The following is a 20,521-nucleotide window of genomic DNA, read 5'->3' on the forward strand; positions in this document are numbered from 1 at the left end:
CAGAGGGAAGGGGGTGACGGAGGATGTGGGGCAGCCCCACAGAGTGTGATGGAGGGTGGGCATCCCCATGGGACCCCCCAGCCCCACGGAGGGACAGAGCTCAGCCCCACAGCCACCACCCAACCCCATGAGAGCCCCCTGAGCCCCAGCCCCACGTGGGGACAGACCCCAGACCCCACATGGGGACAGACCCCACAGAGGCACAGACCCCACAGAGGCACAGAGCCCAGCCCCACACAGGGATGGACCCACAGAAGCACAGACCCCAGCCCCACAGAGGCACAGACCCCAGACCCACGTGGGGACAGACCCCACATGGGGACAGACCGCACAGAAGCACAGACCCCAGCCCCACAGAGGCACAGACCCCACAGAAGCACAGACCCCAGCCCCACACATGGACAGACCCCAGCCCCACAGAGGCACAGACCCCACAGAGGTACAGACCCCAGACCCACGTGGGGACAGACCCCACAGAAGCACAGACCCCAGCCCCACAGAGGCACAGACCCCAGCCCCACGGCTGCCCCACGGCTGCCCCACACCAGCCCCACCGACCCCCCCAGCCCCTTTGTCCCCCCCGGCCGCTCCCGGGGGTGCCGCTCCCGGGCCCCCCCCACGCCGAGGCTCCCGCTCGCCGCCGGGGCCCCCCCGAGCCCCCGAGGCGGCGCGGAGGGGTACGGGGGGCGGGGGGGCCGTGCTGAGGCCGCGGGAGCTGGAACTACTTTGGCACCGGGAGGCGGCGGCAGCGGCCGGCGGCGCTTTGTGCGGGCTCGGCGGGCTCGGGACCCCCGGCACGGCACCCCCGGCCGGGACCCCCCCCGCCCCGGCGCCCCTCGCCTTCGGCCCCGCGGCGGGGGCGCCGCTCCCGCCGGGGGAGGGTCGCTCCGGCCGGCCCCGCGTCCTCCCCCCTCGCCGGCTCCCCGCGCCCCCTCCCCAGGACCCCCGCGCTCGGGGGAAAGTTTGGCGGGGGGCGCCGGCGCCGAGCCCTTGCCCCGCGGAGCCGTGCGGGGACCCCCGGGGGGCTCGGGGGGCTCCCCGCGCCGCCCCCCCCGGGCGATGCCGTCGGTGATGGAGAAGCCCTCGGGGATCCTGTCCCGCAGCCGGGCCAAGGCGGGGGGCGGCGCGGGGCCCCCCCACTCCGAGGACGAGGCCAGCGAGGACGAGCACGCCCACGGTGAGTGACCCCCCCCCCCCCCAAAAAAAAACCACCCCCGCACCTGCGAGCCCCCCACTCCCCCGGGACGCCCACCGGGTGCGCCCCCCCCCCCAAAAAATAAACCCGCGGCGATGTCGGGGACACCGCGCTCGCCCCGCGTGTTTATTTGGGGTGGGGGGAGCAGCGCTCACGTCACCCCCGCCCCCCCCCGCGGGGTTTGGCTGGGTGGGGGGGACCCACGGGGACATGGGGGGGGGAACAAAGCCCCGTCCCCATTGTCCCCGGCCGCCCGCGTGTGCGCGGCCACAGCTTTGTTCGCCGGCGGGGAGGGGGCTCGGCCGCGGCCCCCCCAGCCCGCAGCCCCCGGGGGGGGCGGTGCGGGCCCCCCCCCGGTAACCCCCGGCGCCCCTCCCGCCCGCAGACAGCATGATCCGGGTGGGGGCCGACTACCAGGCGGTGATTCCCGACTGCAAACCAGGTACGGAGCTTCGGGGAGGGGCCGGGGGGGTTCGGGGCTGCCCCCCCCGGCCCGCGTGACCCCCCCCGCGCCCCCCCAGAGAGCCCCGCTCGCTACAGCAACAAGGAGCTGAAGGGGATGCTGGTGTGGGCCCCCAACCACTGCGTGTCCGACGCCAAACGTGAGCCCCCCTCCCCCGGCACGGCGTGTCCTGCATGGGAGGGGGCGTTCGGGGTGGCCCCCGCCCCCTACGCCCCCCCAGCCTCCCCGGGACACGTCCCCCCCACCCCCTGCTGCCCCCCGGTCCCCCCCTTCCACCCTCAGCTGCTCCTTTACCCCCCAACCCCTCCTTTCTGCCCCCAGAGCCTCCCCTTTCCCCCCAAAGCCCCTCGTACGCCCTCCAACCCTCCCAACCCCACGCTTCACCCCCTTAACTCCTCCTTTGCCCCCCTGACGCCCCCTTGCCCCCCAAACCCCCCCAGTGGACAGGTACATCGCCATGGCCAAGGACAAGCACGGCTACAACATCGAGCAGGTACCGAGCCCCCCCTCCCCCCGGAGCCCCCCGGGGCGCCCCCAGGTGCCCTGCTGACCCCCGCGCCGTGCCCCTGCCCAGGCCCTGGGCATGCTGCTGTGGCACAAACACGACGTGGAGAAGTCCCTGGCCGACCTGGCCAACTTCACGCCCTTCCCGGACGAGTGGACGGTGGAGGACAAGGTTCTCTTCGAGCAGGCCTTCAGCTTCCACGGCAAGAGCTTCGCCCGCATCCAGCAGATGGTGAGAGCCCGGAATGTGCCCCCAACCCCCCCCCGGGGGAGGGGACCGGGCATCAGCCCCCCCCCCACCTCGCAGTGGTTGGTTTTTGGGGGTTTCTGGGATTTTTTGGGGCTTTCTGGGATTTTTTTGGGGCTTTTTTGGGGCCTTTGGAAGGTGTCGTTGGTCCCGTGGGACCCCCCGGCAGGTTTGGGGGGTCTGGGGGGGTCACAGAACCCTCTTGGGGATGAGGGGGTGCCTCCCCTCTACCCCCCACAGGAGATGGTACATCCCACCCTCTGTTGCCCCCCCCCCGCCCGCCCACCCGGTGGTACCCCCCCCCCGATTTCTGGGGGTTCCCCCTGATTTTGGGGGTCCCGACCCCTCCATCTTTGGGGTTTCTCTGCCGTTTCCCCCTTTCCTATTTCTAGCGGGTCCTGCTCCTCCATTTTTAGGGGTTTTCCCCCTTTTTTTGTGGGATTGCCCCCCCCTGTCTCAGGGGTGTTCTGCACCTTCTCCCCCCCATTTCTAGGGGTGCCCCCTCGTTTCCCTTCGCCTCTCACCCCACCCCTAAGACCGAATCACCCCAAAACTCTGCCCTTGATCCCCCAAACCCCCCCCCCCCTCGCTGTGCCCCCCAGCTCCCGGACAAGCTCATCCCCAGCCTGGTGAAGTATTATTATTCCTGGAAGAAAACGCGGTCCCGCACCAGCGTCATGGACCGCCAGGCCCGGCGCCTGCTGGGCCGCCGCGACCGCGACGACAGGTACGGGACCCCCGAAATCCCACCCTGAGCCCCCCAAAACCTCCCCAAGACCTTCCCAAAAACCTCCCCAAACTGCCCAAAAACCTCCCTCAAAAACTCCCCAAAAACCTTCCTAAAACCTCCCCAAAAACCTCGCCAAAACCCCCCCAAGACCTCCCCAAAAAACTTCCAAAAACTTTCCCAAAAGCCTCCCCAAACCCCCCAAAAAATCCCCCAAACCCCCCCCAAACCCCCAAAATCCCCCAACCCCCCAGAGCCCCGGCTCACCTCTGGCCCCGCAGCAACGACGAGACCGACGAGCACCGACCCAGCGCCGAGGGGGACGCGGAGCCCGCGGACCCCAAAAAAGAGGTTGGGGGGCACAGGGGGCGTCTGGGGGGGGCTCGGGGTGCTCACAGGGTGAAATGTGGGGGGTTGGGTTCAAGGGTGGGGGGGTCAGGAAAGGGAGGGGAAGGAGAACAAGAGGGGAATGGGGGGAACCCCCCAAATATGGGGCCAGACCCCCAAAAAATGGGGGTGAATCCCTAAAGAAGGGAGGAGCTGGGGCGGGGGGGCACTCTGAAGAGGGTGTGGGACCCCCAGAATTTGGGGGAATCTTTGGGAATGGGGAGGAACCCCTGAAAACAACGAGAGGGAGGTGGGGGAGGGCCGGGAGACCCCAAAAATTGGGGAAAGCCCCCAGAAATGGGACGGGGGTGGCGCCCCCTGCTGGGTGTGGGGGGGGAGCGCAGCGGCCGGGGCGGGACGTCCCAAACTCCAGTTTTGGGGGGGGGGGCGGTGCTCAGGGGGTTTCCCCAGCCATAACCAACTCAAGTAACGGAACTAATTAACGAACGGAACCAATTAACGCCGCGGCCCGGTCGCAGCCGTGCTACCCCAAGGCGGGGCCGCGCAAGGAGCCGCAGTACCGGCACCACCCCCCGGCGCGGCAGCGGCGCCGCCCCCCCCGCGGGATGCGCCTGAGCCGCGAGGACGTGGCCGAGGTCACGGCCAACCCCGACCTGGGCGCGCGGGCCCTGCGCCAGCTCGACTGCCAGCTGGTGGCCCTCAAACGGCAGGTGAGCCCCGAGTGACGCCCCCGGGGACACCCCAACCCCCGGGACCCCCCCCCGCGGGGCCCGGGGTGACCCCTCGGAGCCCCCTCCCCAATCCCCGCAGGTGCAGCGCATCAAGCAGATCAACAGCGGCCTCAGGCAGGCGCTGGACGGGGGCCTGGAGGGGCTGCGGCCGCCTGAGGTGCGTCCCCGTGTGCCCCACGGTGTCCCCCGCGGTGTCACAGCGACTCCCCGTTGTGTCCCCCTGTCCCCCCGGTCCCCCAAAATCGCCTCCGCTCACCCCCCAGGGCAGCAGCAAGTTCAGCTCCCGCTGGACAACGGACGAGCAGCTGCTGGTGGTGCAGGGTGAGCGTCCCCCCTCGTTAGCCTAACGACCCTCGCTCCCCGCCGTGTCCTGGCGCTCACTGCCCGTGTCCCTGTCCCCAGCCCTGCGCCGCTACGGCCGCGATTTCCCGGCGGTGGCGGCCGTGCTGGGCAACAAAACGGCGGCGCAGGTTCGGAGCTTCGTGCTGGGCCCCCGGCGCCGCCTCGGCCTCGAGCGGCTCCTGCAGGAGCGTCAGGGCCAGGGGGAGCCCCCCGGGGACCGCCCCGAGCCCGAGGAGGAGGAGGAGGAGGTGAGGAGGGGCTGGGGCGGGGCTGGGGGCTGGGTCCGAGCTGGCAACTGGGCCCAGTCCCCGTCCCAGCCCTGCTCCCAGTCCCGGCCCGGGTGGTTGGGCTGGGCCCAGTCCTGATCCTGGACTGGTCTCAGATGCACACCAGAGCCAGTCCCCCACCCTGCCCAATCAATCAATCAATGGCCACGCCCCAATCAATCAATCACACCCCAGAAAATCAATGGCCACGCCCCAATCAATCAATGGCCACGCCCCAATCAATCAATCACACCCCAATCAATCAATGGCCATGCCCCAATCAATCAATCACACCCCAATCAATCAATGGCCACGCCCCAATCAATCAATCAATCACACCCCAATCAATCAATGGCCACACCCCAATCAATCAATCAATCACACCCCAATAAATCAATGGCCACGCCCCCATCAATCAATCACACCCCAATCAATGGCCATGCCCCAATCAATCACACCCCAATCAATCAATGGCCACGCCCCAATCAATCAATGGCCACGCCCCACCCGCACCAAAGCCCTGCCCCCCCCCTCCCCACCCCCTTCTCAAACCCAGGCCCTGTCCTGGACCTGCCCCCGCCCCAGCACTGCCCAGCCCCGCCCACCTGGCCCCACCCAATCCCAGCCCCGCCTCTCTCTCCACAGGTGCAGATCATGGGCGTGTCCCACCCGGCCCCGCCCCTGCCGCCCTCCTCGGCCCCTCCCCCCAGTGCGGCCCCGCCCCCCTCGCGCCCACCAGCCCCGCCCCCGCTGCTGCGCCCGGCCCCGCCCCCGGCCCCGCCCCCCGCGCTCCCCCGGCCGCCCCCCGCCCCTCCAGCCCGGCCGGGCCCCGCCCCCGCTGCTCCGCCCTGGCCACGCCCCTGCCGCCAGGCCACGCCCACCTGCCGCCGGCCACGCCCCGCCCCGCTGAGCGCCGCCTGCGGGGCCGGAGGAGCGGGGCCCGGGGGTCCCGGGGGTCCCGGGGGTCCCGGTTCGCAATAAACGTATTTTAGTACAGCGGCTGCGAGCGCTGGTTTGGACTGGGCGGGGGCCATGCTGGGAGCGCCGCTCCGGGCACCGGTTCACCCCCAGCACCACCCGGAGGCCGCGGATCTTTCTGGAAAGGTTTTAATTAGAACCTGGAAAATCCACCGCAGGGGGGGCGTGGCCTGGGTCTGGCCCCTCCCCCGGAGTGTCCCCGCCCCCGGGGGCGGTGCCCGGGGCGGGGCTACAGCAGGACAAAAGCGGGGGGGGGGGGAGGGGACGCCCCACCCCCACCCCGGAGCCACCCCCGGCAGCAGCAGCGCCCCCCGCCCCTCCCCCCCCCGGGGCCTTCCTGAGTGCGGGGGGAGGGGACAGCCCTGTCCCCAAGGGGGGAGGGGCAGGGGACACCGGCATCCCCACGGGGGGAGGGGACACACCCCACCCCCCCAAGGCCACCCCCGGACTGTCCCGTGTCCCCCATAAGGCTCAGGGACGCCCAGGATGTCCCCGCGTGGCCCTGGGCCACCCCCAGCTGTTCCTGGGCCACCAAGGATGTCCCCGGGGCCATCCACCCTTCTCGAGGCCCAGGACTCCTCAGAAGGGCCCTGGGCCACCACTCCTGTCCCCAGGGGTCCCTGGGCCACCCCGGATGTATCCCTGTCCTCAGGTGAGCCTTGCTCCCCGCTCCCAGAAGATCCCCCCAGGTCCCTGGGCCACCAGGATGTCCCCAGGAGGTCCCAGGGTCCCCACGAAGCCCTGTCCCTGTCCCCAAAGGCCCATCCAGGATGTCCCCACATCCTCACAGGGCCCTGGACGCCGCAGAACGGCCCCAGGTGCATCCAGGTGGTCCCAGGCCCGGCCAGGTGAGCCCCAGAGATCCCAGCTCCATCCAGGTGGCCCTGGGTGCATGCAGGGTGTCCCCACGGACACCTGGACCGCGCACAAGGTCCAGCCAGGTGACCCCTGGAGGTCCCGGCTTCAGCCATGAATGCCCCCAGATCCATCCAGGATGTTCCTGGACCCCGCAGAAGGTCCATCCTGGACGTCCCAGGTCCATCCCGGGCTCCCAGGTCCATCCTGGACGTCCCGGGTCCATCCCGGGCTCCCAGGTCCATCCTGGACATCCCGGGTCCATCCTGGACGTCCCGGGTCCATCCCGGGCTCCCAGGTCCATCCTGGACATCCCGGGTCCATCCAGGAGCTCCAGGGCCCTTCCCAGCAGGTCCTGGGTCCATCCAGGACGTGCCCACCAAGGCCTGGGGTGCACTCGAGGTCCATCCAGGTGATCCCCAGATCCATCCAGGAGCCCCCGAGACGCCCGAGGTCCATCCTGGCGCTCCCGTGTCCCCCCGTGGGCGTCCCCACCGTGTCCGTGGCTCAGAGCTGGAGCTCGGTGGCCACCTCAGAGGCACTCCCGGGTCGCCGCTCCTGGTCCGTGGCTCGGAGCCGCGGCTCGGCGGCCACCTCGGAGCCACCCCCGGGTCGCCGCGTCCGTGTCCCCAAAGCTCCTCGGCCGCCCTGGAGCTGCCCCCAGGTGACCCCTCCGGTCCGCGGCTCGGAGCCGCAGCCCCCGGGCCGCGCCGGCGCCGCTGGCGGGCGGCCGCGGCTCAGAGCTTGAGCTCGTTGGCCACCTTGGAGGCGATGTTCTTGAAGGCCATGGAGGTGCCGGCGATGCGCTTGAAGCGGACGCCGTTGAGCGAGAGCCGGGGCAGTTTGCACACCTCCATCTCCCACTGCACGAAGGAGTCGTGGCCGGGCGCGCCGTGGGCGCAGAGCAGCACGAAGCGCTCCTGGGGCTCGCAGCGGCAGCTGTTGGCGTCCAGCACCTTGCGGATCTCGCGCAGCATCTCCCCGGGCTCCAGCGAGCTCGTGGTCTTCATGCTCCAGGTGAAGCGCAGCGAGCGCGGCTTGGCGTCGCGGCCGGCGTCGCGGGGGTCCTTCTCGGGGCCCACCGCGGGCCTGGGGGGAAACTGGGGGTGAGGGGGGTCCTGGGGGTCCTTCTCAGGGCCCACCAAGGGTCTGGGGGGAAATTGGGGGGTCCTGGGGGCCCTTCTCGGGGCCCACCGCGGGTCTGGGGTGGCACCGTGGAGTCACCAAGGGGAGCTGGGCACCCCTGTGGCTGTCACAGGGACCCTGGAGGTGTCCCCAGGGGTGTCCCCAGGAGGGTCACAAGGACCCCAGAGGTGTCCCAGGGACCCTGGGGATGCTGGGCAGGGGTCCCCACCTGTCCCAGGGACCCCGAGGGTGGCACAGAGGTGTCCCCAGGGGTGGCACAGGGAGCCCAGGCTGTCCCCGACTCACCTGAGGGTCTCCACCCGCTCCTTGCTCTCGGGCTCGTGGGGGTTCCTCGGGAGACAAAAGGGGCCGAGCTCAGTCGGGGGGGGGCTGGGGGGGCACAGCCCCTCCCCCCCAGAGGGGACCCGGGGGGCACAGACAGCACCGGGGGGTGGGGGGACACACAGACACACGGGGGGGGGACAAGGACAGACGGACGAGCGGGGCCGGGGGGGCCATGCGGGGCCGTGCAGCACTGGGGAGGGGTCGGGGGGGTTTGGGGGGATTTGGGGGGGGCCTGGGGGATCAGGGGTGCCATGCGGGGGGACCCAGCGTCCGGCGCGGCCCTACCTTCTGGCAAACCTGAAAGACAGATTTCTACAAAGACAAACAGAAGAGAAGGGGACGTTGGGGGGGGGAGGGGGCCGGGACAGAGCCACCCCCTCCCCCGATTCCCCACCCCCCCCAGAGCCCCCTGAGAGGGGGTGGGGTCAGTGGGGTCCGGGGAAAAGCAGCACCCCCACACCCCCTCCCCGGCTCTGTGGGGACAGAGGGGCAGGGAGGGGACGTGGGGGTCCCCAGAGGGACATTGAGGGACAGGGAGGGGACGTGGGGGTCCCCAGAGGGACACTGAGGGACAGGAGGGGACGTGGGGGTCCCCAGTGGGACATTGAGGGACATTGAGGGACAGGAGGGGATGTGGGGGGGTCCCCAGTGGGACATTGAGGGACATTGAGGGACAGGAGGGGATGTGGGGGTCCCCAGTGGGACATTGAGGGACATTGAGGGACAGGAGGGGATGTGGGGGTCCCCAGTGGGACATTGAGGGACAGGAGGGGATGTGGGGGTCCCCAGTGGGACATTGAGGGACATTGAGGGACAGGAGGGGATGTGGGGGTCCCCAGGAGCATTAGTGGCAGGCCAGGGAGGACAGGAAAGGACATGCAGGTCCCTGAGGGGACAGCGGCAGGGACAGGAGGGGACACGGAGGGAGGAGAACAGAGAAGCCTTGAGAACACCGAGGGGACACCCTGAGGGGACAGAGAAACACAGAAGGGATCCGGGGGACAAGGGGACACCGAGGAGCCCTCACAGGGGACAGAGAGAGGGGGCAGAGAATCCCTGGAGCACCGAGGGGACACCGAGGGGACAGCCCAGGACACACAGAGGGGCAAACCGAAAGGGCACAGCGAGGGGACACCGAGGGACAGCGAGAGCCCAGAACACACCAGGGGGACACATCCAGGGGACACGGGGCCAGCGGGAGGGGAGCAGCCCGGGCCAGCCCGAGGCCGGCCCGGGTGTGCGGCTCACCTGCGCACAAACTTGGAGGTGAACTTGCTGAAGAGGCTGGCGGAGGGGCCGCGCCGGCCCTGGCTGGCGCCCGAGGGCGAGGCGGGCGGGGGCAGCCCGGGGGGCAGCGCGTAGGGCAGGGTGTCCCGGGGGTCCCGGGGGGCGCGGAGCTGCCCGGCGTGGAAGGTGCTGCGGCTCGAGACCCCCCGCGGGAAGCTCGGCCGCTCGCCCGGGCCCTGGCTCACGTTGTGGGCAGAGGGGGACGCTGCTGGCACCCGGGGGGGCGCCCCGCTGCGGGGGGACACGGGGTTAGGGGGGACACCCCTGAGCCCCCCCACACCCAGGGACACCCCCAGACCCCTGAAGGGGGGACACTGCTGTCCCCAGGGACACCCCTGAGCCCCCCCCAGCTCCCAGGGAGCCCCGTGGGAAGCTGGGGCGCTCCCCAGCACCCAGTGAATGCGGGAATGGGGGGCTGGGGGGGTCACCCACCCCCCATCACCGTCCCAGCACCCTCGGGACCCCCTCAGCCCCCCCAGAGCCCCCCCAGGGGAAGCTGGGGTGGCCCAGAGCGGGAAGCAGGGTCGGGGGACGCTGGGCAGGGGTCCCACCTATCCTTGCCGTTCTGCAGCGAGCTCTGGCCCAGGCTGGCCCGGTCCAGCAGCGGCGAGTTCCGGCTGCGCGTGGTGCCCGTGGACAGGACGCTGTTCTGTGGGGGGACACGGAAAACGGGGGGCTGGGGGGGACACAGCTGTCCCAAAACCCCCAAACAGCAGACACGGGATTTGGGGACCCTCCACTGGCCACCAAGAACAGCCCCGCCAGTGACCCCAGTCCCACCCTGGGGGGCCCAGGCAGGGCCAGCCCCCATTCCCACCCCCAGCAGACACTGACCCCAAATCCTGGGGTTCCAGGTGTTGGGCACCCCCCTCCCACCTCAGCACCCAAATTCCCCCAAACCTAGGGGCCCCAGACCCCCCCACCCCCCAGGTGTCCCCCACGCTGCACTGACCGTGGAGGGGGAGGGGGTGCCCTTGGATCGCTCCAGGCCGGGCAGGGGGCTGGGGGGCACCTTGGCCGTGCTGCCGGCCCGGCGCCCCCCGCCCTCTTCCTCCCCTGCTCCTCCTCCTCCTGCTCCTCCTCCTCCTGCTCCTCCTCCTCCTCCTCGCTTGTTCTCCGCGTTGGCCACCTGCGTTTTCTTGGAGTACGAGGCCGAGGTGGGGATGGAGAGCCCGGCTGGGGTGGGAGGGGCTGTCAGGGGCGGGGGTCCCACAGGGACCCCTCCCTTCCCCTTCACCCCCTCCTCATTGGGGGATCCAGGGCGCACAGCACCCCATGAGGGTCCGGGCACCCTCGTTCCCACCCCACGGGCTTGTCTGGCCACCCACCCTCACATCCCCCAGGGACCCCCACTCCCATCCCTGCACCCTGAGGGGACCCAGCTGCCCACGAACCCCCCCATGATGGGATCCTGTCCCCCCCAGCACCCAGAGCACCCCACTCCTGAGGGGTGCACCACCCACAGCTCCAGTCCCCCAGCGTCCGCGTTTGGGGTCTCCCGCTGGTTGCTGCCCCCCGTGTCCCCTGTGGGGTCCCCCCGTGTCCCCCGTGGGGTCTCCCGCTGGTCGCTGACCCCCGTGTCCCCCGTGGGGTCTCACCCTGGTCGCTGACGCGCCGTTTGGGGTTGGCCGAGACGCTGCGCTGGACCTTGTGAGCGGGGGAGGGGCCCGAGCTGTTGGCCACCTCCGGGGCCACCCGCGGCTTCAGGGACAGGCTGTCCTCCAGCTGGGGACAGGGGACACGTGGGGACACCGGGGGACACCGGGGGACACCCGCCGGGCAGGGGCGGGGACGCGCTGGCACGGGCACAGCTGGGGACGGGGACGTGCCACCACGGCACAGCCGGGGACAGGGGGACAGGACAGGCCCGCACGGGGACAGGGCATGGCGGGGAATGGCGTCCCCTGCGTCCCACCCCGTCCTCTCGGTGTCCCCACGTCCCCTCAATGATCCCGCACCATCGCGATGTCCCCTTGTCACCGCGTCCCCTCTTCATCCCAATGACCCTCCCGGTACCACCTTGTCACCCGTCCCTCCCCATGTCCCCTCTTTGTCCTTGTGTTCTTGTTGTCCCCTCGTGCCCTCCACACTCCCTCCCCTCCCATCCCTGTGGTTCCCTCGTCCCACACAGCGTCCCTGCCATCCCCCAGTGTCCCACAGTGTCCCACAGTGTCCCCACAGTGTCCCCACAGCGTCCCTGCCATCCCCCAGTGTCCCCACAGTGTCCCCAGTGTCCCCACAGTGTCCCCACAGTGTCCCCACAGCATCCCTGCCATCCCCCAGTGTCCCACAGTGTCCCCAGTGTCCCCACAGTGTCCCTGCCATCCCCCAGTGTCCCACAGTGTCCCCACAGTGTCCCCACAGCGTCCCTGCCATCCCCCAGTGTCCCACAGCGTCCCTGCCATCCCCCAGTGTCCCCACAGTGTCCCCAGTGTCCCCACAGCATCCCTGCCATCCCCCAGTGTCCCACAGTGTCCCCAGTGTCCCCACAGTGTCCCTGCCATCCCCCAGTGTCCCCACAGTGTCCCCAGTGTCCCCACAGCGTCCCTGCCATCCCCCAGTGTCCCACAGTGTCCCCAGTGTCCCCACAGTGTCCCCAGTGTCCCCACAGCGTCCCTGCCATCCCCCAGTGTCCCACAGTGTCCCCACAGTGTCCCCACAGCCTCCCTGCCATCCCCCAGTGTCCCACAGTGTCCCCACAGTGTCCCCACAGCGTCCCCACAGCGTCCCTGCCATCCCCCAGTGTCCCCACAGTGTCCCCCACCTCGGAGCTCTTGTGGTCCAGCAGCAGGTAGGTGGCCATCACCTCGTTGTACTTCTGCCCCACCAGCGACTCCTGGATCTCCTCCCGCGTGTAGCCCATGGACACCATCAGCTCTGGGGGGACACGGCCCTCAGCGGGGGGACAGGGCCACGGGGGGTCCCTGTGTCCCCAGGGGTGGCCCTGGGGTCCCACCTGTCCTGCGGGGGTCCTTGTAGTCAGGCACGGGCTCCATGTAGGGCTTGAGCTCGTCGTCCTCGTGGCCCACGTTCATCCAGCGGTCCTTCATGATTTGCTGGGGGCACAGAGGGCTCGGGGTCACCTCTGGGGACGGGAAAGGATCCCAGGGCTCCTGGGGGGCACGGGGGAATGCCAGGGGCAACACGGAGGGTCCCCAGGAGGTCTTGGGGTGCTCTGGGGGCTGCTCGGCAGGCTCTCAGAGGTTGCCAGAACCACGCCGGGGGTCCCTGGACGATGCTGGGGTGTCCCCAGGAGGTCCGGGGGTGCCACTGGGGGTCCCAGGACGATGCTGGGGTGTCCCCAGGGGGTCCGGGGGTGCCACTGGGGGTCCCAGGACGATGCTGGGGGGGTCCCCTCACCTCCAGGGTGCCCCTCTTGGTGGGGTTGAGGATGAGGAACTTCTTGAGGAGATTCTCACAATCCGTGGACATGTAAAAGGGGATCCGGTACTTCCCCCGCAGCACCCGCTCCCGCAGCTCCTGTGGGACCCCAGAACCACGCATGGGCACCCCAAAACCACCAATGGGCACCACAAAACCATGCATGGGCACCACAAAACCATGCATGGGCACCTCAAAACTACACATGGGCGCCCCAAAACCACCCGAGAGACCATTAAAACCACCCACGGGCACCCCAAAATCACACATAGGCACCCCAAAACCACTTGAGAAACGCCTAAAACCACTTCAGAGACCCCTAAAACCACCTGTGGTCACCCCAACACCAAGAATGGGAGCCCAAAACCACGCATGAGACCCCAAAAGTCACTCGTGGGCACTCCAAAACCACCCGAGAGACTTCCAAAACCACCTGACAAACCCCCAAAGCCACACATAGGCACCCCAAAACCACGCACGAGACCCCAAAACCACCCGCGGGGACCCCCAAAGCGTGGCCACACCTTGAGGTTCTGCCCGTCGAAGGGCAGCGAGCCGCTGACCAGCGTGTAGAGGATGACCCCCAGGCTCCACACGTCCACCTCGGGCCCGTCGTACTTCTTGCCCTGGAAGAGCTCGGGGGCGGCGTAAGGGGGCGAGCCGCAGAACGTGTCCAGCTTGTTCCCGAAGGTGAACTCGTTGCTGAAGCCAAAATCGGCGATTTTGATGTTCATGTCGGCGTCCAGCAGCAGGTTCTCGGCCTGGCCCGGGGAGGGAGAGCACCCCGGGGGGGGTTACTGGGGTCTGGGGGCGTTTGGGGGACAGGGGGTGCAGCTGGGACTGGTCTGGGGGGCCCAGGGGTGTTCAGGGGTGGGTCTGGGGGTCCTGGCACCTGCCCGGGGGTCTCAGGGGTGGCCAGGTGTTGTCCTGGAGGGTCCTGGCACCCGCCCGGGAGGCTCAGAGATATTGGGAGCTCTGTCCCGGGGGTCCCAGGGGTGTCAGGGGGTCCCAGGTGGGGGTTCCTCACCTTCAGGTCCCTGTGCACAATGAACTTCTGGTGGCAGTACTGCACGGCCGACACTATCTGCAGGACAGGGGGGGCGTCAGAGGGGGGCCCAGCCCAGGTGGGGGGCACAGGGACACCCCCCAGCCCCCCTGGGGGCACGGTGGGGTCCCCAAGCCCTGCGGGGGTGGTCCAACAGCATCACCCCCCCAGACCTGTCGGAACTTCGCCCGGGCCTCCTTCTCCTTCATGCGCCCGTGGGCCACCAGGTAATCGAACACCTCACCTGGGGGGCACAGGGTGGGGGGTGAGGGGCAGCCCTGTGACCCCCGGACCCCCCAGGGCCCCCCCAAACCCCACTCACCCCCGCTGGCGTATTCCATGACCAGGTAAAGCGTCTTCTCCGTCTCGATCACCTCGAAGAGCTTCACTGCAAGGGGGTGAGGGGGGTTGGGGGGACGACTCCCGGGGGACCCCCCCAGGGGTGGGGGAACGCCCCCGGGGAGGGGTGGGGGTGCAGCTGAGGGGGTTTTGGGGGGTCTCACCTATGTTGGGGTGGTTCAGGACCTTCATTATTCGCACTTCCCGGAAGAGCTGTGAGGAACGGGGGAGGGGGGAATTTTGGGGGGTGTCAGAGGGAATGATCCCCCAATTGTCACCCCAAAATCAGCTGTCACCCCCCCCCCCAGGGACAGCCCTCACCTTCTGCAGGCTGGAGGAGTTGAGCTGTGTCTTGTCAATGATTTTCACGGCCACCTGCGATGGGGAGAGCGGGGTCAGAGGGTCCCCGGGGCTGTCCCCACACCGCGGTGGCACTCCCGGGGAGAGAGGGAAGGTGACAGGACCAGCCCCGGGGCTGTCCCCACACCGCGGTGGCGCTCATGGGATGAGGACCGAGAGCTTGGGACCATCCCTGTGCCACAGTGGCACTCCCAGGGCACGGATCAGGACCCAGAACGTTCCCACGCCACGGTGGCACCCACATGACAAGGACCAGGACCTAGAACTGTCCCCACACCACGGTGACAGTCACAGCTGAAAACCAGGAAACTCATTCCCCTGCCAGGTGGCACTCCCGGGGCAGGGACCAGAAGCCAGAGCTGTCCCCACACCACGGTGCCACCCATGGGATGAGGACAACAGGCCTGTCCCTGTGGTGACACCCACAGGACCTGCACCAGGAACCCAGACCTGTCCCCACACCGTGGTGGCACTCACGGCTGGGGACAGGAAGCCTGGCCCCGGGCCGTGGCGGCACTCCCAGGGCAAGGACTGGGACGCAGAGCTGTCCTCGCACCACGGTGGCACTCCAACAACGAGGACCGTCCCCACACCGTGGTGGCACTTCCAGGGCAAGCACCAGGACCCAGAACTGTCCCCGCACCGCGGTGGCACCCAGAGGACACGGCGTCGGCCGCAGGCCGATGCTGTCCCCGCAGTGCCACCCGCGGCCCAGGCCCCCCCCGAGCGCTGTCCCCTCGCCAGGAGGGTGCCACTCACCTCCTTGCCGGTCAGGACGTGCCGGGCCAGCTTGACCTTGGCGAAGTTGCCCTTGCCGATGGTTTTGAGCAGCCGGTAGTTGCCGATGTGGGGCTGCTCCTCGGCGGCCGTGCCGGCGTTGCGGCCCCGCAGCATACTGGCCTTGCCGCCGCCCTTGCCCTCCACGGCGCCCGGCTGCGGGGACAGCGAGGGGACGCTCAGCCGGGGCCGGCCGCGTCCCCCCGGGGATCCCGGCGGGGTCCGCGGGCTCCGGGAGGAGCCGGGAGCGAAGTCCGGAGCGGCGGAGCCGCGCCCGGCCGGGAGCCGCCCCTGATACCTGACGCAAGCGCCGCGGTTTCGGGCTGGGCCGCGAGGGTGGGAAGGGGACAGCGCCGTGTCACCCCCTCCCCGGGAGGGGACACGGCCACCCCGCCCCTGCTCCTCTCCTAAGGAATCAGCCTCCAAATACCCCGATTTCAGCCCGAACGCAACCGCCTGGACAGAGTTCACGCCCCAGCCGAAAGCGGGGCAGCGCGCAGAACGGGGTCGGCACAAAGCCCCTCTTCCCGCACCCCAAAAGCCGCCCTGGGCCCCCCACCCCCCGAAGGTCACCCGGGCCTCGGGGACACTTTCGGGGAGTGAGACGCCCCCGAGGCTGTCACCGCTCCGGTGACACCGGAGATAACGGGAGCGCGTGAGCGGGCGGGGAAGCCGAGCCAAGCCCCCCTCCCACGTGGGATTTGGGGCCCCCCAAATCCTCGCCGGGTTTATTTTTGTGGGGGCACATCTCGGGGTGTCCCCCTCCCCCTCCGTGGGAAGGAAACCGCTGGCGGAAGCCATGGGGGAGGTGCCGGCGATGGCGCAACCGAACCCCCAGATTTGGGGGGAGAACGCGCTGTTTTGGGGCCTGGGGGGGACCGGAGCTTCCCCCTCCCCCAAAGCCCAGCGCGGTGCTGTGGGAAAAGTGAAGGAAAACGGGAGTTTCTGCCAAAAAACTGCCGTGGCAACGGGGCGGGAGCGTGCGGAGCCATCTGGCCGCGCTGCCGGGATTCGGTCGGGCTCTGAGGCGGCACCGACACCGGAGCCCCCCCGGGCGGGGCCGCGGCACCCCCGGCACCAGAACCCCCCGAAGCCCCCCGGGGTCCGGTGGCGGCGCTCCCGGCATTTCCCGGCTCCTCTTATCGCCGCGGCCCGAGTGGCCAAACGTACGGCAAGCACGGCAAAGGAGGCACCGCCCGGCCCGGGTCACACCGGGGGAACGCCACCGGCACCGGGGGGCTCTCACCGGCACCGGGCACGGGCGGTGGGAAGGCCGCGGTGTTCCCCGGTGGCGGCGGCGCTCGGTAACCCCGCTAAGGCTGCGGAGCCCCTCGTGCCTCAGTTTCCCCAGCCCGCCCGCCATGAGGGGACTCACCCTGGGCACCCCGAAGCGCCGGGAGCGGGGCGGTGCCGGCGGGAGCCCCGCGGGACGCCGGGAGGGAGCGAGCGAGCGGGGACCGGCTCGACCGGTTGGGGCTGAGGCCGCAGCGGGACAGCGCGGGGTGGGGCCGGGGAACACCTGGAGCGGCGGGGCGGGGAGACCGGGGCAGGAAAGGGGAAAGCCGGCAGCGGGGGGGAGCCCATCCTGCTGGGGGCAGAGCCAGAAGGCTGGGAATGGCCACCGGAATGGCCACCGGAATGGCCACCGGAATGGTGGCAGCAGTGCGGCGCTGAGGCTGCAGGGACGTCACCGGGTACGGTGTGATGTCACCAGGCCCGCCGTGACGTCACCAGGCACAGCAGTGATGTCACCAGCCCAGTAATGATGTCACCAGGCAGGTGTGAGGATCCCGGTGCCGGGAGGCGTCGATGCCACCAGCATCCGCCCACGCCACCGGCGCCAAACTGGTGCCAACCGGTGGCAATGGGAGCGGTCCCGGTGTCCCCAGGCCCATGGGACCGGGACCCCCGGGCACGGCGCAGCGGTGGCAGCCGGGGAGACAGCGCCGGTTCGTGCGGCGCCGCTCAAATGTCAGCCAAATTTAGGTGTTTTTGAAGATTTTTTTTTTTATCTCCAACCCCACCAGATCGGGCTCCATGTGAGGGAGGAATTGGGGGCTGGTGGGGGGCAGGGAAAGACCCCCCGATTTCAGCTGCTGGGGTTGGGGAGGGTGCACAGCCCCCCCCACACGGTGCTGCCGCCCCCTCCCCAAATCTTCCCAGCCAGGAATAATTTTCCTCTGGCGTTACATAACAGCGGATAAATAAGAGGAAAACCACCCAAAACGAGGAGGGGGGGCCCCCGATGCCAGAGCCACAGCACAGGTGGCATCGCCGTGGCATCACCGTGTCCTCGGGCTTGGGGACACGGACACGAGGCCACTCGTGCCCCCACGCGCCCTGCTGGGGTCACTCCCCAGCACTCGGGGGGCCCCCCGGTCACAGAAGTGGGGGGAAGCTCCCCAAAATATCCCCCCAAATGGGGGTGTCGCACAGCTGGGGGAGCCCCCCAGGCGCTCCCCAAAAGGGCTGAGCCAGCAGCGGGGTCTCCCAGCAGCCACAGAAGCTGGGGGCAGAGAGGGACCCCAAGAGCCCCCCAAATCCACCCCCAAAACGGGGAACCCCCCCATCCCAGCTGCCCCCAGAGGAAAACCCCCTCTCACCCTCACACCGACGAGGGGGGTGCGCCCCCCATTCCCCACCCTGGGGTTGGGGGGGGAGGGGGGTGTTCTCTGCTCACAGGGGTCAGAACAGCAGGAATTTGGGGGGCTCGCCCCTCAGAGCCCCCCCAGAGCCCGGGGAGGGCGCAGAGCCCGCGGCAGCGCTGCCGCCGCCCCCACAGCCCCCCCCCCCCCGTTTGGGGGGGGCCGCAGCAGGGAAGGGGGTGGGGGAGGGGGTGGGCTGACGCCCCCACACCCCGATCGCGCAGCCACCGAGCTGGGGGGGACAACGACACCCCAAACTTGCCCCCCACTGCGGATCCCAGACCCTGGGGGTTCGATGTGGGGGTGTCTGGCACCCCCCCTTCCTTCCCCTCTCCCTTTGGGGTGCAAGGCTTGACCCCCCTCACTCAAAATTTGGGGTCATGCACGCAAAGCCCCGCTGCTGCCCTGCAGGGAACCCCGGGACGGGACCCCAGAATTTGGGGAGGGGCTCATCCCAGGAGAAGCCCAGAGCATTCTCCCTACACCAAATCCAGCCCTGAAGGGGGCCACGGCTCGGGATCCCCCCACCCCACAGGAGGGTCCGGGCCGTGGGAGACCCCGGGTTCCTTCATGGGGGTGCCAGAAAGGAACTGGGGGACCCTGAGACCCCCCCTTTCCACCTCACAGAGGGGCCCCGCGGCCCCTCAGAGCCCCCCTTCCCTCACACAACAATCCCAAACCCTTTCAGTCCCTCTTTTCCCTTCACAGAGGGATCCAGATCCCCCCAGATCCCCTCCTTTCTCCACGTAAAATGCCCCAGGATCCCCTTTCTCACTCCCCAAAACGTCCCAAGACCCCCTTAGACTCCCTTGCTTTCCCTCTCAGACGCCCTTTTTCGCTCAAAAACCGACCCAGGTTCCCCTCCAACACTGTTTTCCCCTCACAGAATTTCTCAACCCCCTTTCGGGCCTCACTTCCCCCTCACCAACAGACCCCAGACCCTTTTTGTCGCTCGCAGAGCGGCCCGGGACCCCCTTTTCCTGCCGCACACCGGCCCGGGCCGCCTCGCACCGCGGATCCCCCCACACCACAGCCCCCTTTCCCCCTCGGAGCCGCGTCCTTCCCTCTCGAAATCCAGCCCAGATCCCCCTCAAAACACCCTTTTTACCTCACAGAACTGCTCAGGCCCCTCGAAGACCCTTTTCGCCTCACACAAACGCCTCAGACCCGCTCAGTCCCCCTTTCTTTCCACATGGACGGGACCAGAACCCCCCAGTCCTCCTTTTGGCCCTCTCAGATCCCCCCTTCCCCTCACAAACCAGACCCCGAGCCCCTTTTTCCCCTCTCTGCCCTCACAAACCGACCCTGAACTCCCCTTTTCCCCTCACAAACCGGCTCGCGGTCTCCTCAAGCCCCTTTTCCCCCCAGAGAAATCCCCCGGCCCCCTCAGTCCCCTCACGAAATGCCCCCTTTACCGCCCAGCCGCCCCTCTCCCCTCACGCTGGAGCCAGCTCCCCCTTCCTCCACACCCGATCCCCGCCGTCCCTCCCTCACCTGCTCCGCGTCCCTCTCGTTGACGGTCGGCAAAGGGCTGCGAGCGCTGCTCGACATGGCGGCCCCCCCCCCCGCGCCGCCGGCGACTATCGCGATAGGGGGAAGCCGCGGCAGGCGGTGTGCGGGGAGGGGGAAGGGGAGGCGGGGGAGCTCAGGGGGCGGGGGGGGGGCCAGGCCAGCGGCATTGGGGGGGCCGGGAGAGGAGCAGGGGGAGCGGGCGGGGTCCGCCCGGCCCGGCCCGGCCGCCGCCGCCTCACGCCGCCGCCGCCGCCTCAGCGCCCCGCGGCTCCCAACATGGCGGCCGCCGCCGGCCCTCGGCCATTTCCGCCGCCGCGCCGGAAACACCCGACACGCCTCCCCGCGCCGCTTCGGCTCTTCCCGGAGAGGTTCGGTTCGCGGCCGTCACAGACTTCGAGTGTTTCCGCCTCCGCGACGGAGTTACACGAAGCTTCCTTCGGTACTTTCCGCCGAGCGCCGCCCGCGCCGCCGCGACTCCGAGTAGAGCCGGAAATACCCGAGTGAGGCCGAAACTCCCGAGTGGATGCGGAAATACCCGAACACCGCTTGGCAGCCTTCGGGCGCTTCCGCCCGTGACGGAAACACCCGAGCGGAGCCGAATCCCCCTCCCCAGCCCTGATGGGGACCCCAGGATGGGGCGGGGGGCGGCCCGGGCCGCGGGACCCTCCCCGAATTTGGGGGAGGTTCTCCCGGGCCGCGGGACCCTCCCCGAATTTGGGGGAGGTTCTCTCGGGCCGCGGGACCCTCCCCGAATTTGGGGGGATTCTCCCGGACACCTGCGCGCGCCCAGGTTTTTGTGGGGCTCTGCTGGGTTCTCCCCGATTTTGGGGGCAAGGGCGCTCCTTGTCTGGACTGGGAGCACTGGGACGGGGCACTGGGACGGGGCGGGTCCAGCCCCAGAAAGGGCGTGTCCTCACCCCCACCACGCCCCCTTTGGGCCAAAGGGGCGGGGCCGGGCCGGGGTGGGGGAGGGGGGGTTCCGTGGGTGCCCCATCGCTCGGGGCACCCCCGGGCGGTGCTGCGGGGAGGGGGCGGGGATGGACGGGGGT

The 20,521-nt window shown here is 69.6% G+C and overlaps 2 protein-coding genes and 1 long non-coding RNA gene across 4 annotated transcripts; 1 reads left to right on the forward strand and 2 right to left on the reverse strand.

Annotated features, from left to right (window-relative positions):
* The first annotated feature begins 1,013 nt into the window (after positions 1-1,013).
* On the forward strand, positions 1,014-4,922 carry RCOR2 (REST corepressor 2). The gene is made up of 11 exons (XM_068178633.1): positions 1,014-1,177; positions 1,581-1,637; positions 1,717-1,797; positions 2,099-2,151; positions 2,233-2,394; positions 3,012-3,136; positions 3,418-3,487; positions 4,003-4,194; positions 4,295-4,372; positions 4,479-4,536; positions 4,618-4,922. Exons 1-11 carry the CDS (start codon positions 1,060-1,062, stop codon positions 4,920-4,922), a joined length of 1,299 nt encoding a protein of 432 aa, XP_068034734.1. The 5' UTR covers positions 1,014-1,059.
* A 992-nt stretch (positions 4,923-5,914) lies between these two features.
* On the reverse strand, positions 5,915-7,299 carry LOC137467132 (uncharacterized). The gene is made up of 2 exons (XR_010995412.1): positions 7,251-7,299; positions 5,915-7,187 (listed from the first exon to the last, which is right to left on the reverse strand). It is a non-coding gene; the product is annotated as an uncharacterized lncRNA (long non-coding RNA).
* A 54-nt stretch (positions 7,300-7,353) lies between these two features.
* Positions 7,354-19,922, reverse strand: MARK2 (microtubule affinity regulating kinase 2). 2 transcript variants are annotated; one of them, XM_068178653.1, is made up of 18 exons: positions 19,455-19,922; positions 15,298-15,471; positions 14,500-14,553; positions 14,343-14,391; positions 14,162-14,227; positions 14,013-14,083; positions 13,822-13,878; positions 13,319-13,555; positions 12,774-12,893; positions 12,370-12,469; positions 12,178-12,290; positions 11,012-11,138; positions 10,366-10,589; positions 9,965-10,062; positions 9,375-9,644; positions 8,412-8,438; positions 8,088-8,132; positions 7,354-7,745 (listed from the first exon to the last, which is right to left on the reverse strand). In XM_068178653.1, exons 1-18 carry the CDS (start codon positions 19,509-19,511, stop codon positions 7,394-7,396), a joined length of 2,241 nt encoding a protein of 746 aa, XP_068034754.1. In that variant the 5' UTR covers positions 19,512-19,922; the 3' UTR covers positions 7,354-7,393. The 2 variants fall into 2 exon arrangements, with proteins under 2 accessions (XP_068034754.1, XP_068034755.1); XM_068178654.1 differs by lacking the exon at positions 8,412-8,438 and having other exon boundaries at positions 19,455-19,920.
* Positions 19,923-20,521: the final 599 nt, after the last annotated feature.

This window comes from Anomalospiza imberbis, unplaced genomic scaffold (genome assembly GCF_031753505.1).
Source record: "Anomalospiza imberbis isolate Cuckoo-Finch-1a 21T00152 unplaced genomic scaffold, ASM3175350v1 scaffold_52, whole genome shotgun sequence".
Classification (NCBI taxonomy): domain Eukaryota; kingdom Metazoa; phylum Chordata; class Aves; order Passeriformes; family Viduidae; genus Anomalospiza; species Anomalospiza imberbis.

Excerpts from the sequence above, each read along its gene's own strand:
- RCOR2 (XM_068178633.1), top strand. The coding sequence starts at position 1,060 with ATGCCGTCGGTGATGGAGAAGCCCTCGGGGATCCTGTCCCGCAGCCGG. Across the intron at positions 1,798-2,098 it reads CTGCGTGTCCGACGCCAAAC|TGGACAGGTACATCGCCATG; the intron begins GTGAGCCCCCCT and ends AAACCCCCCCAG. Across the intron at positions 3,488-4,002 it reads CCGCGGACCCCAAAAAAGAG|CCGTGCTACCCCAAGGCGGG; the intron begins GTTGGGGGGCAC and ends GCCCGGTCGCAG.
- MARK2 (XM_068178653.1), bottom strand. The coding sequence starts at position 19,511 with ATGTCGAGCAGCGCTCGCAGCCCTTTGCCGACCGTCAACGAGAGGGAC. Across the intron at positions 14,554-15,297 it reads ACGTCCTGACCGGCAAGGAG|GTGGCCGTGAAAATCATTGA; the intron begins GTGAGTGGCACC and ends TCCCCATCGCAG. Across the intron at positions 14,084-14,161 it reads CATGGAATACGCCAGCGGGG|GTGAGGTGTTCGATTACCTG; the intron begins GTGAGTGGGGTT and ends TGTGCCCCCCAG.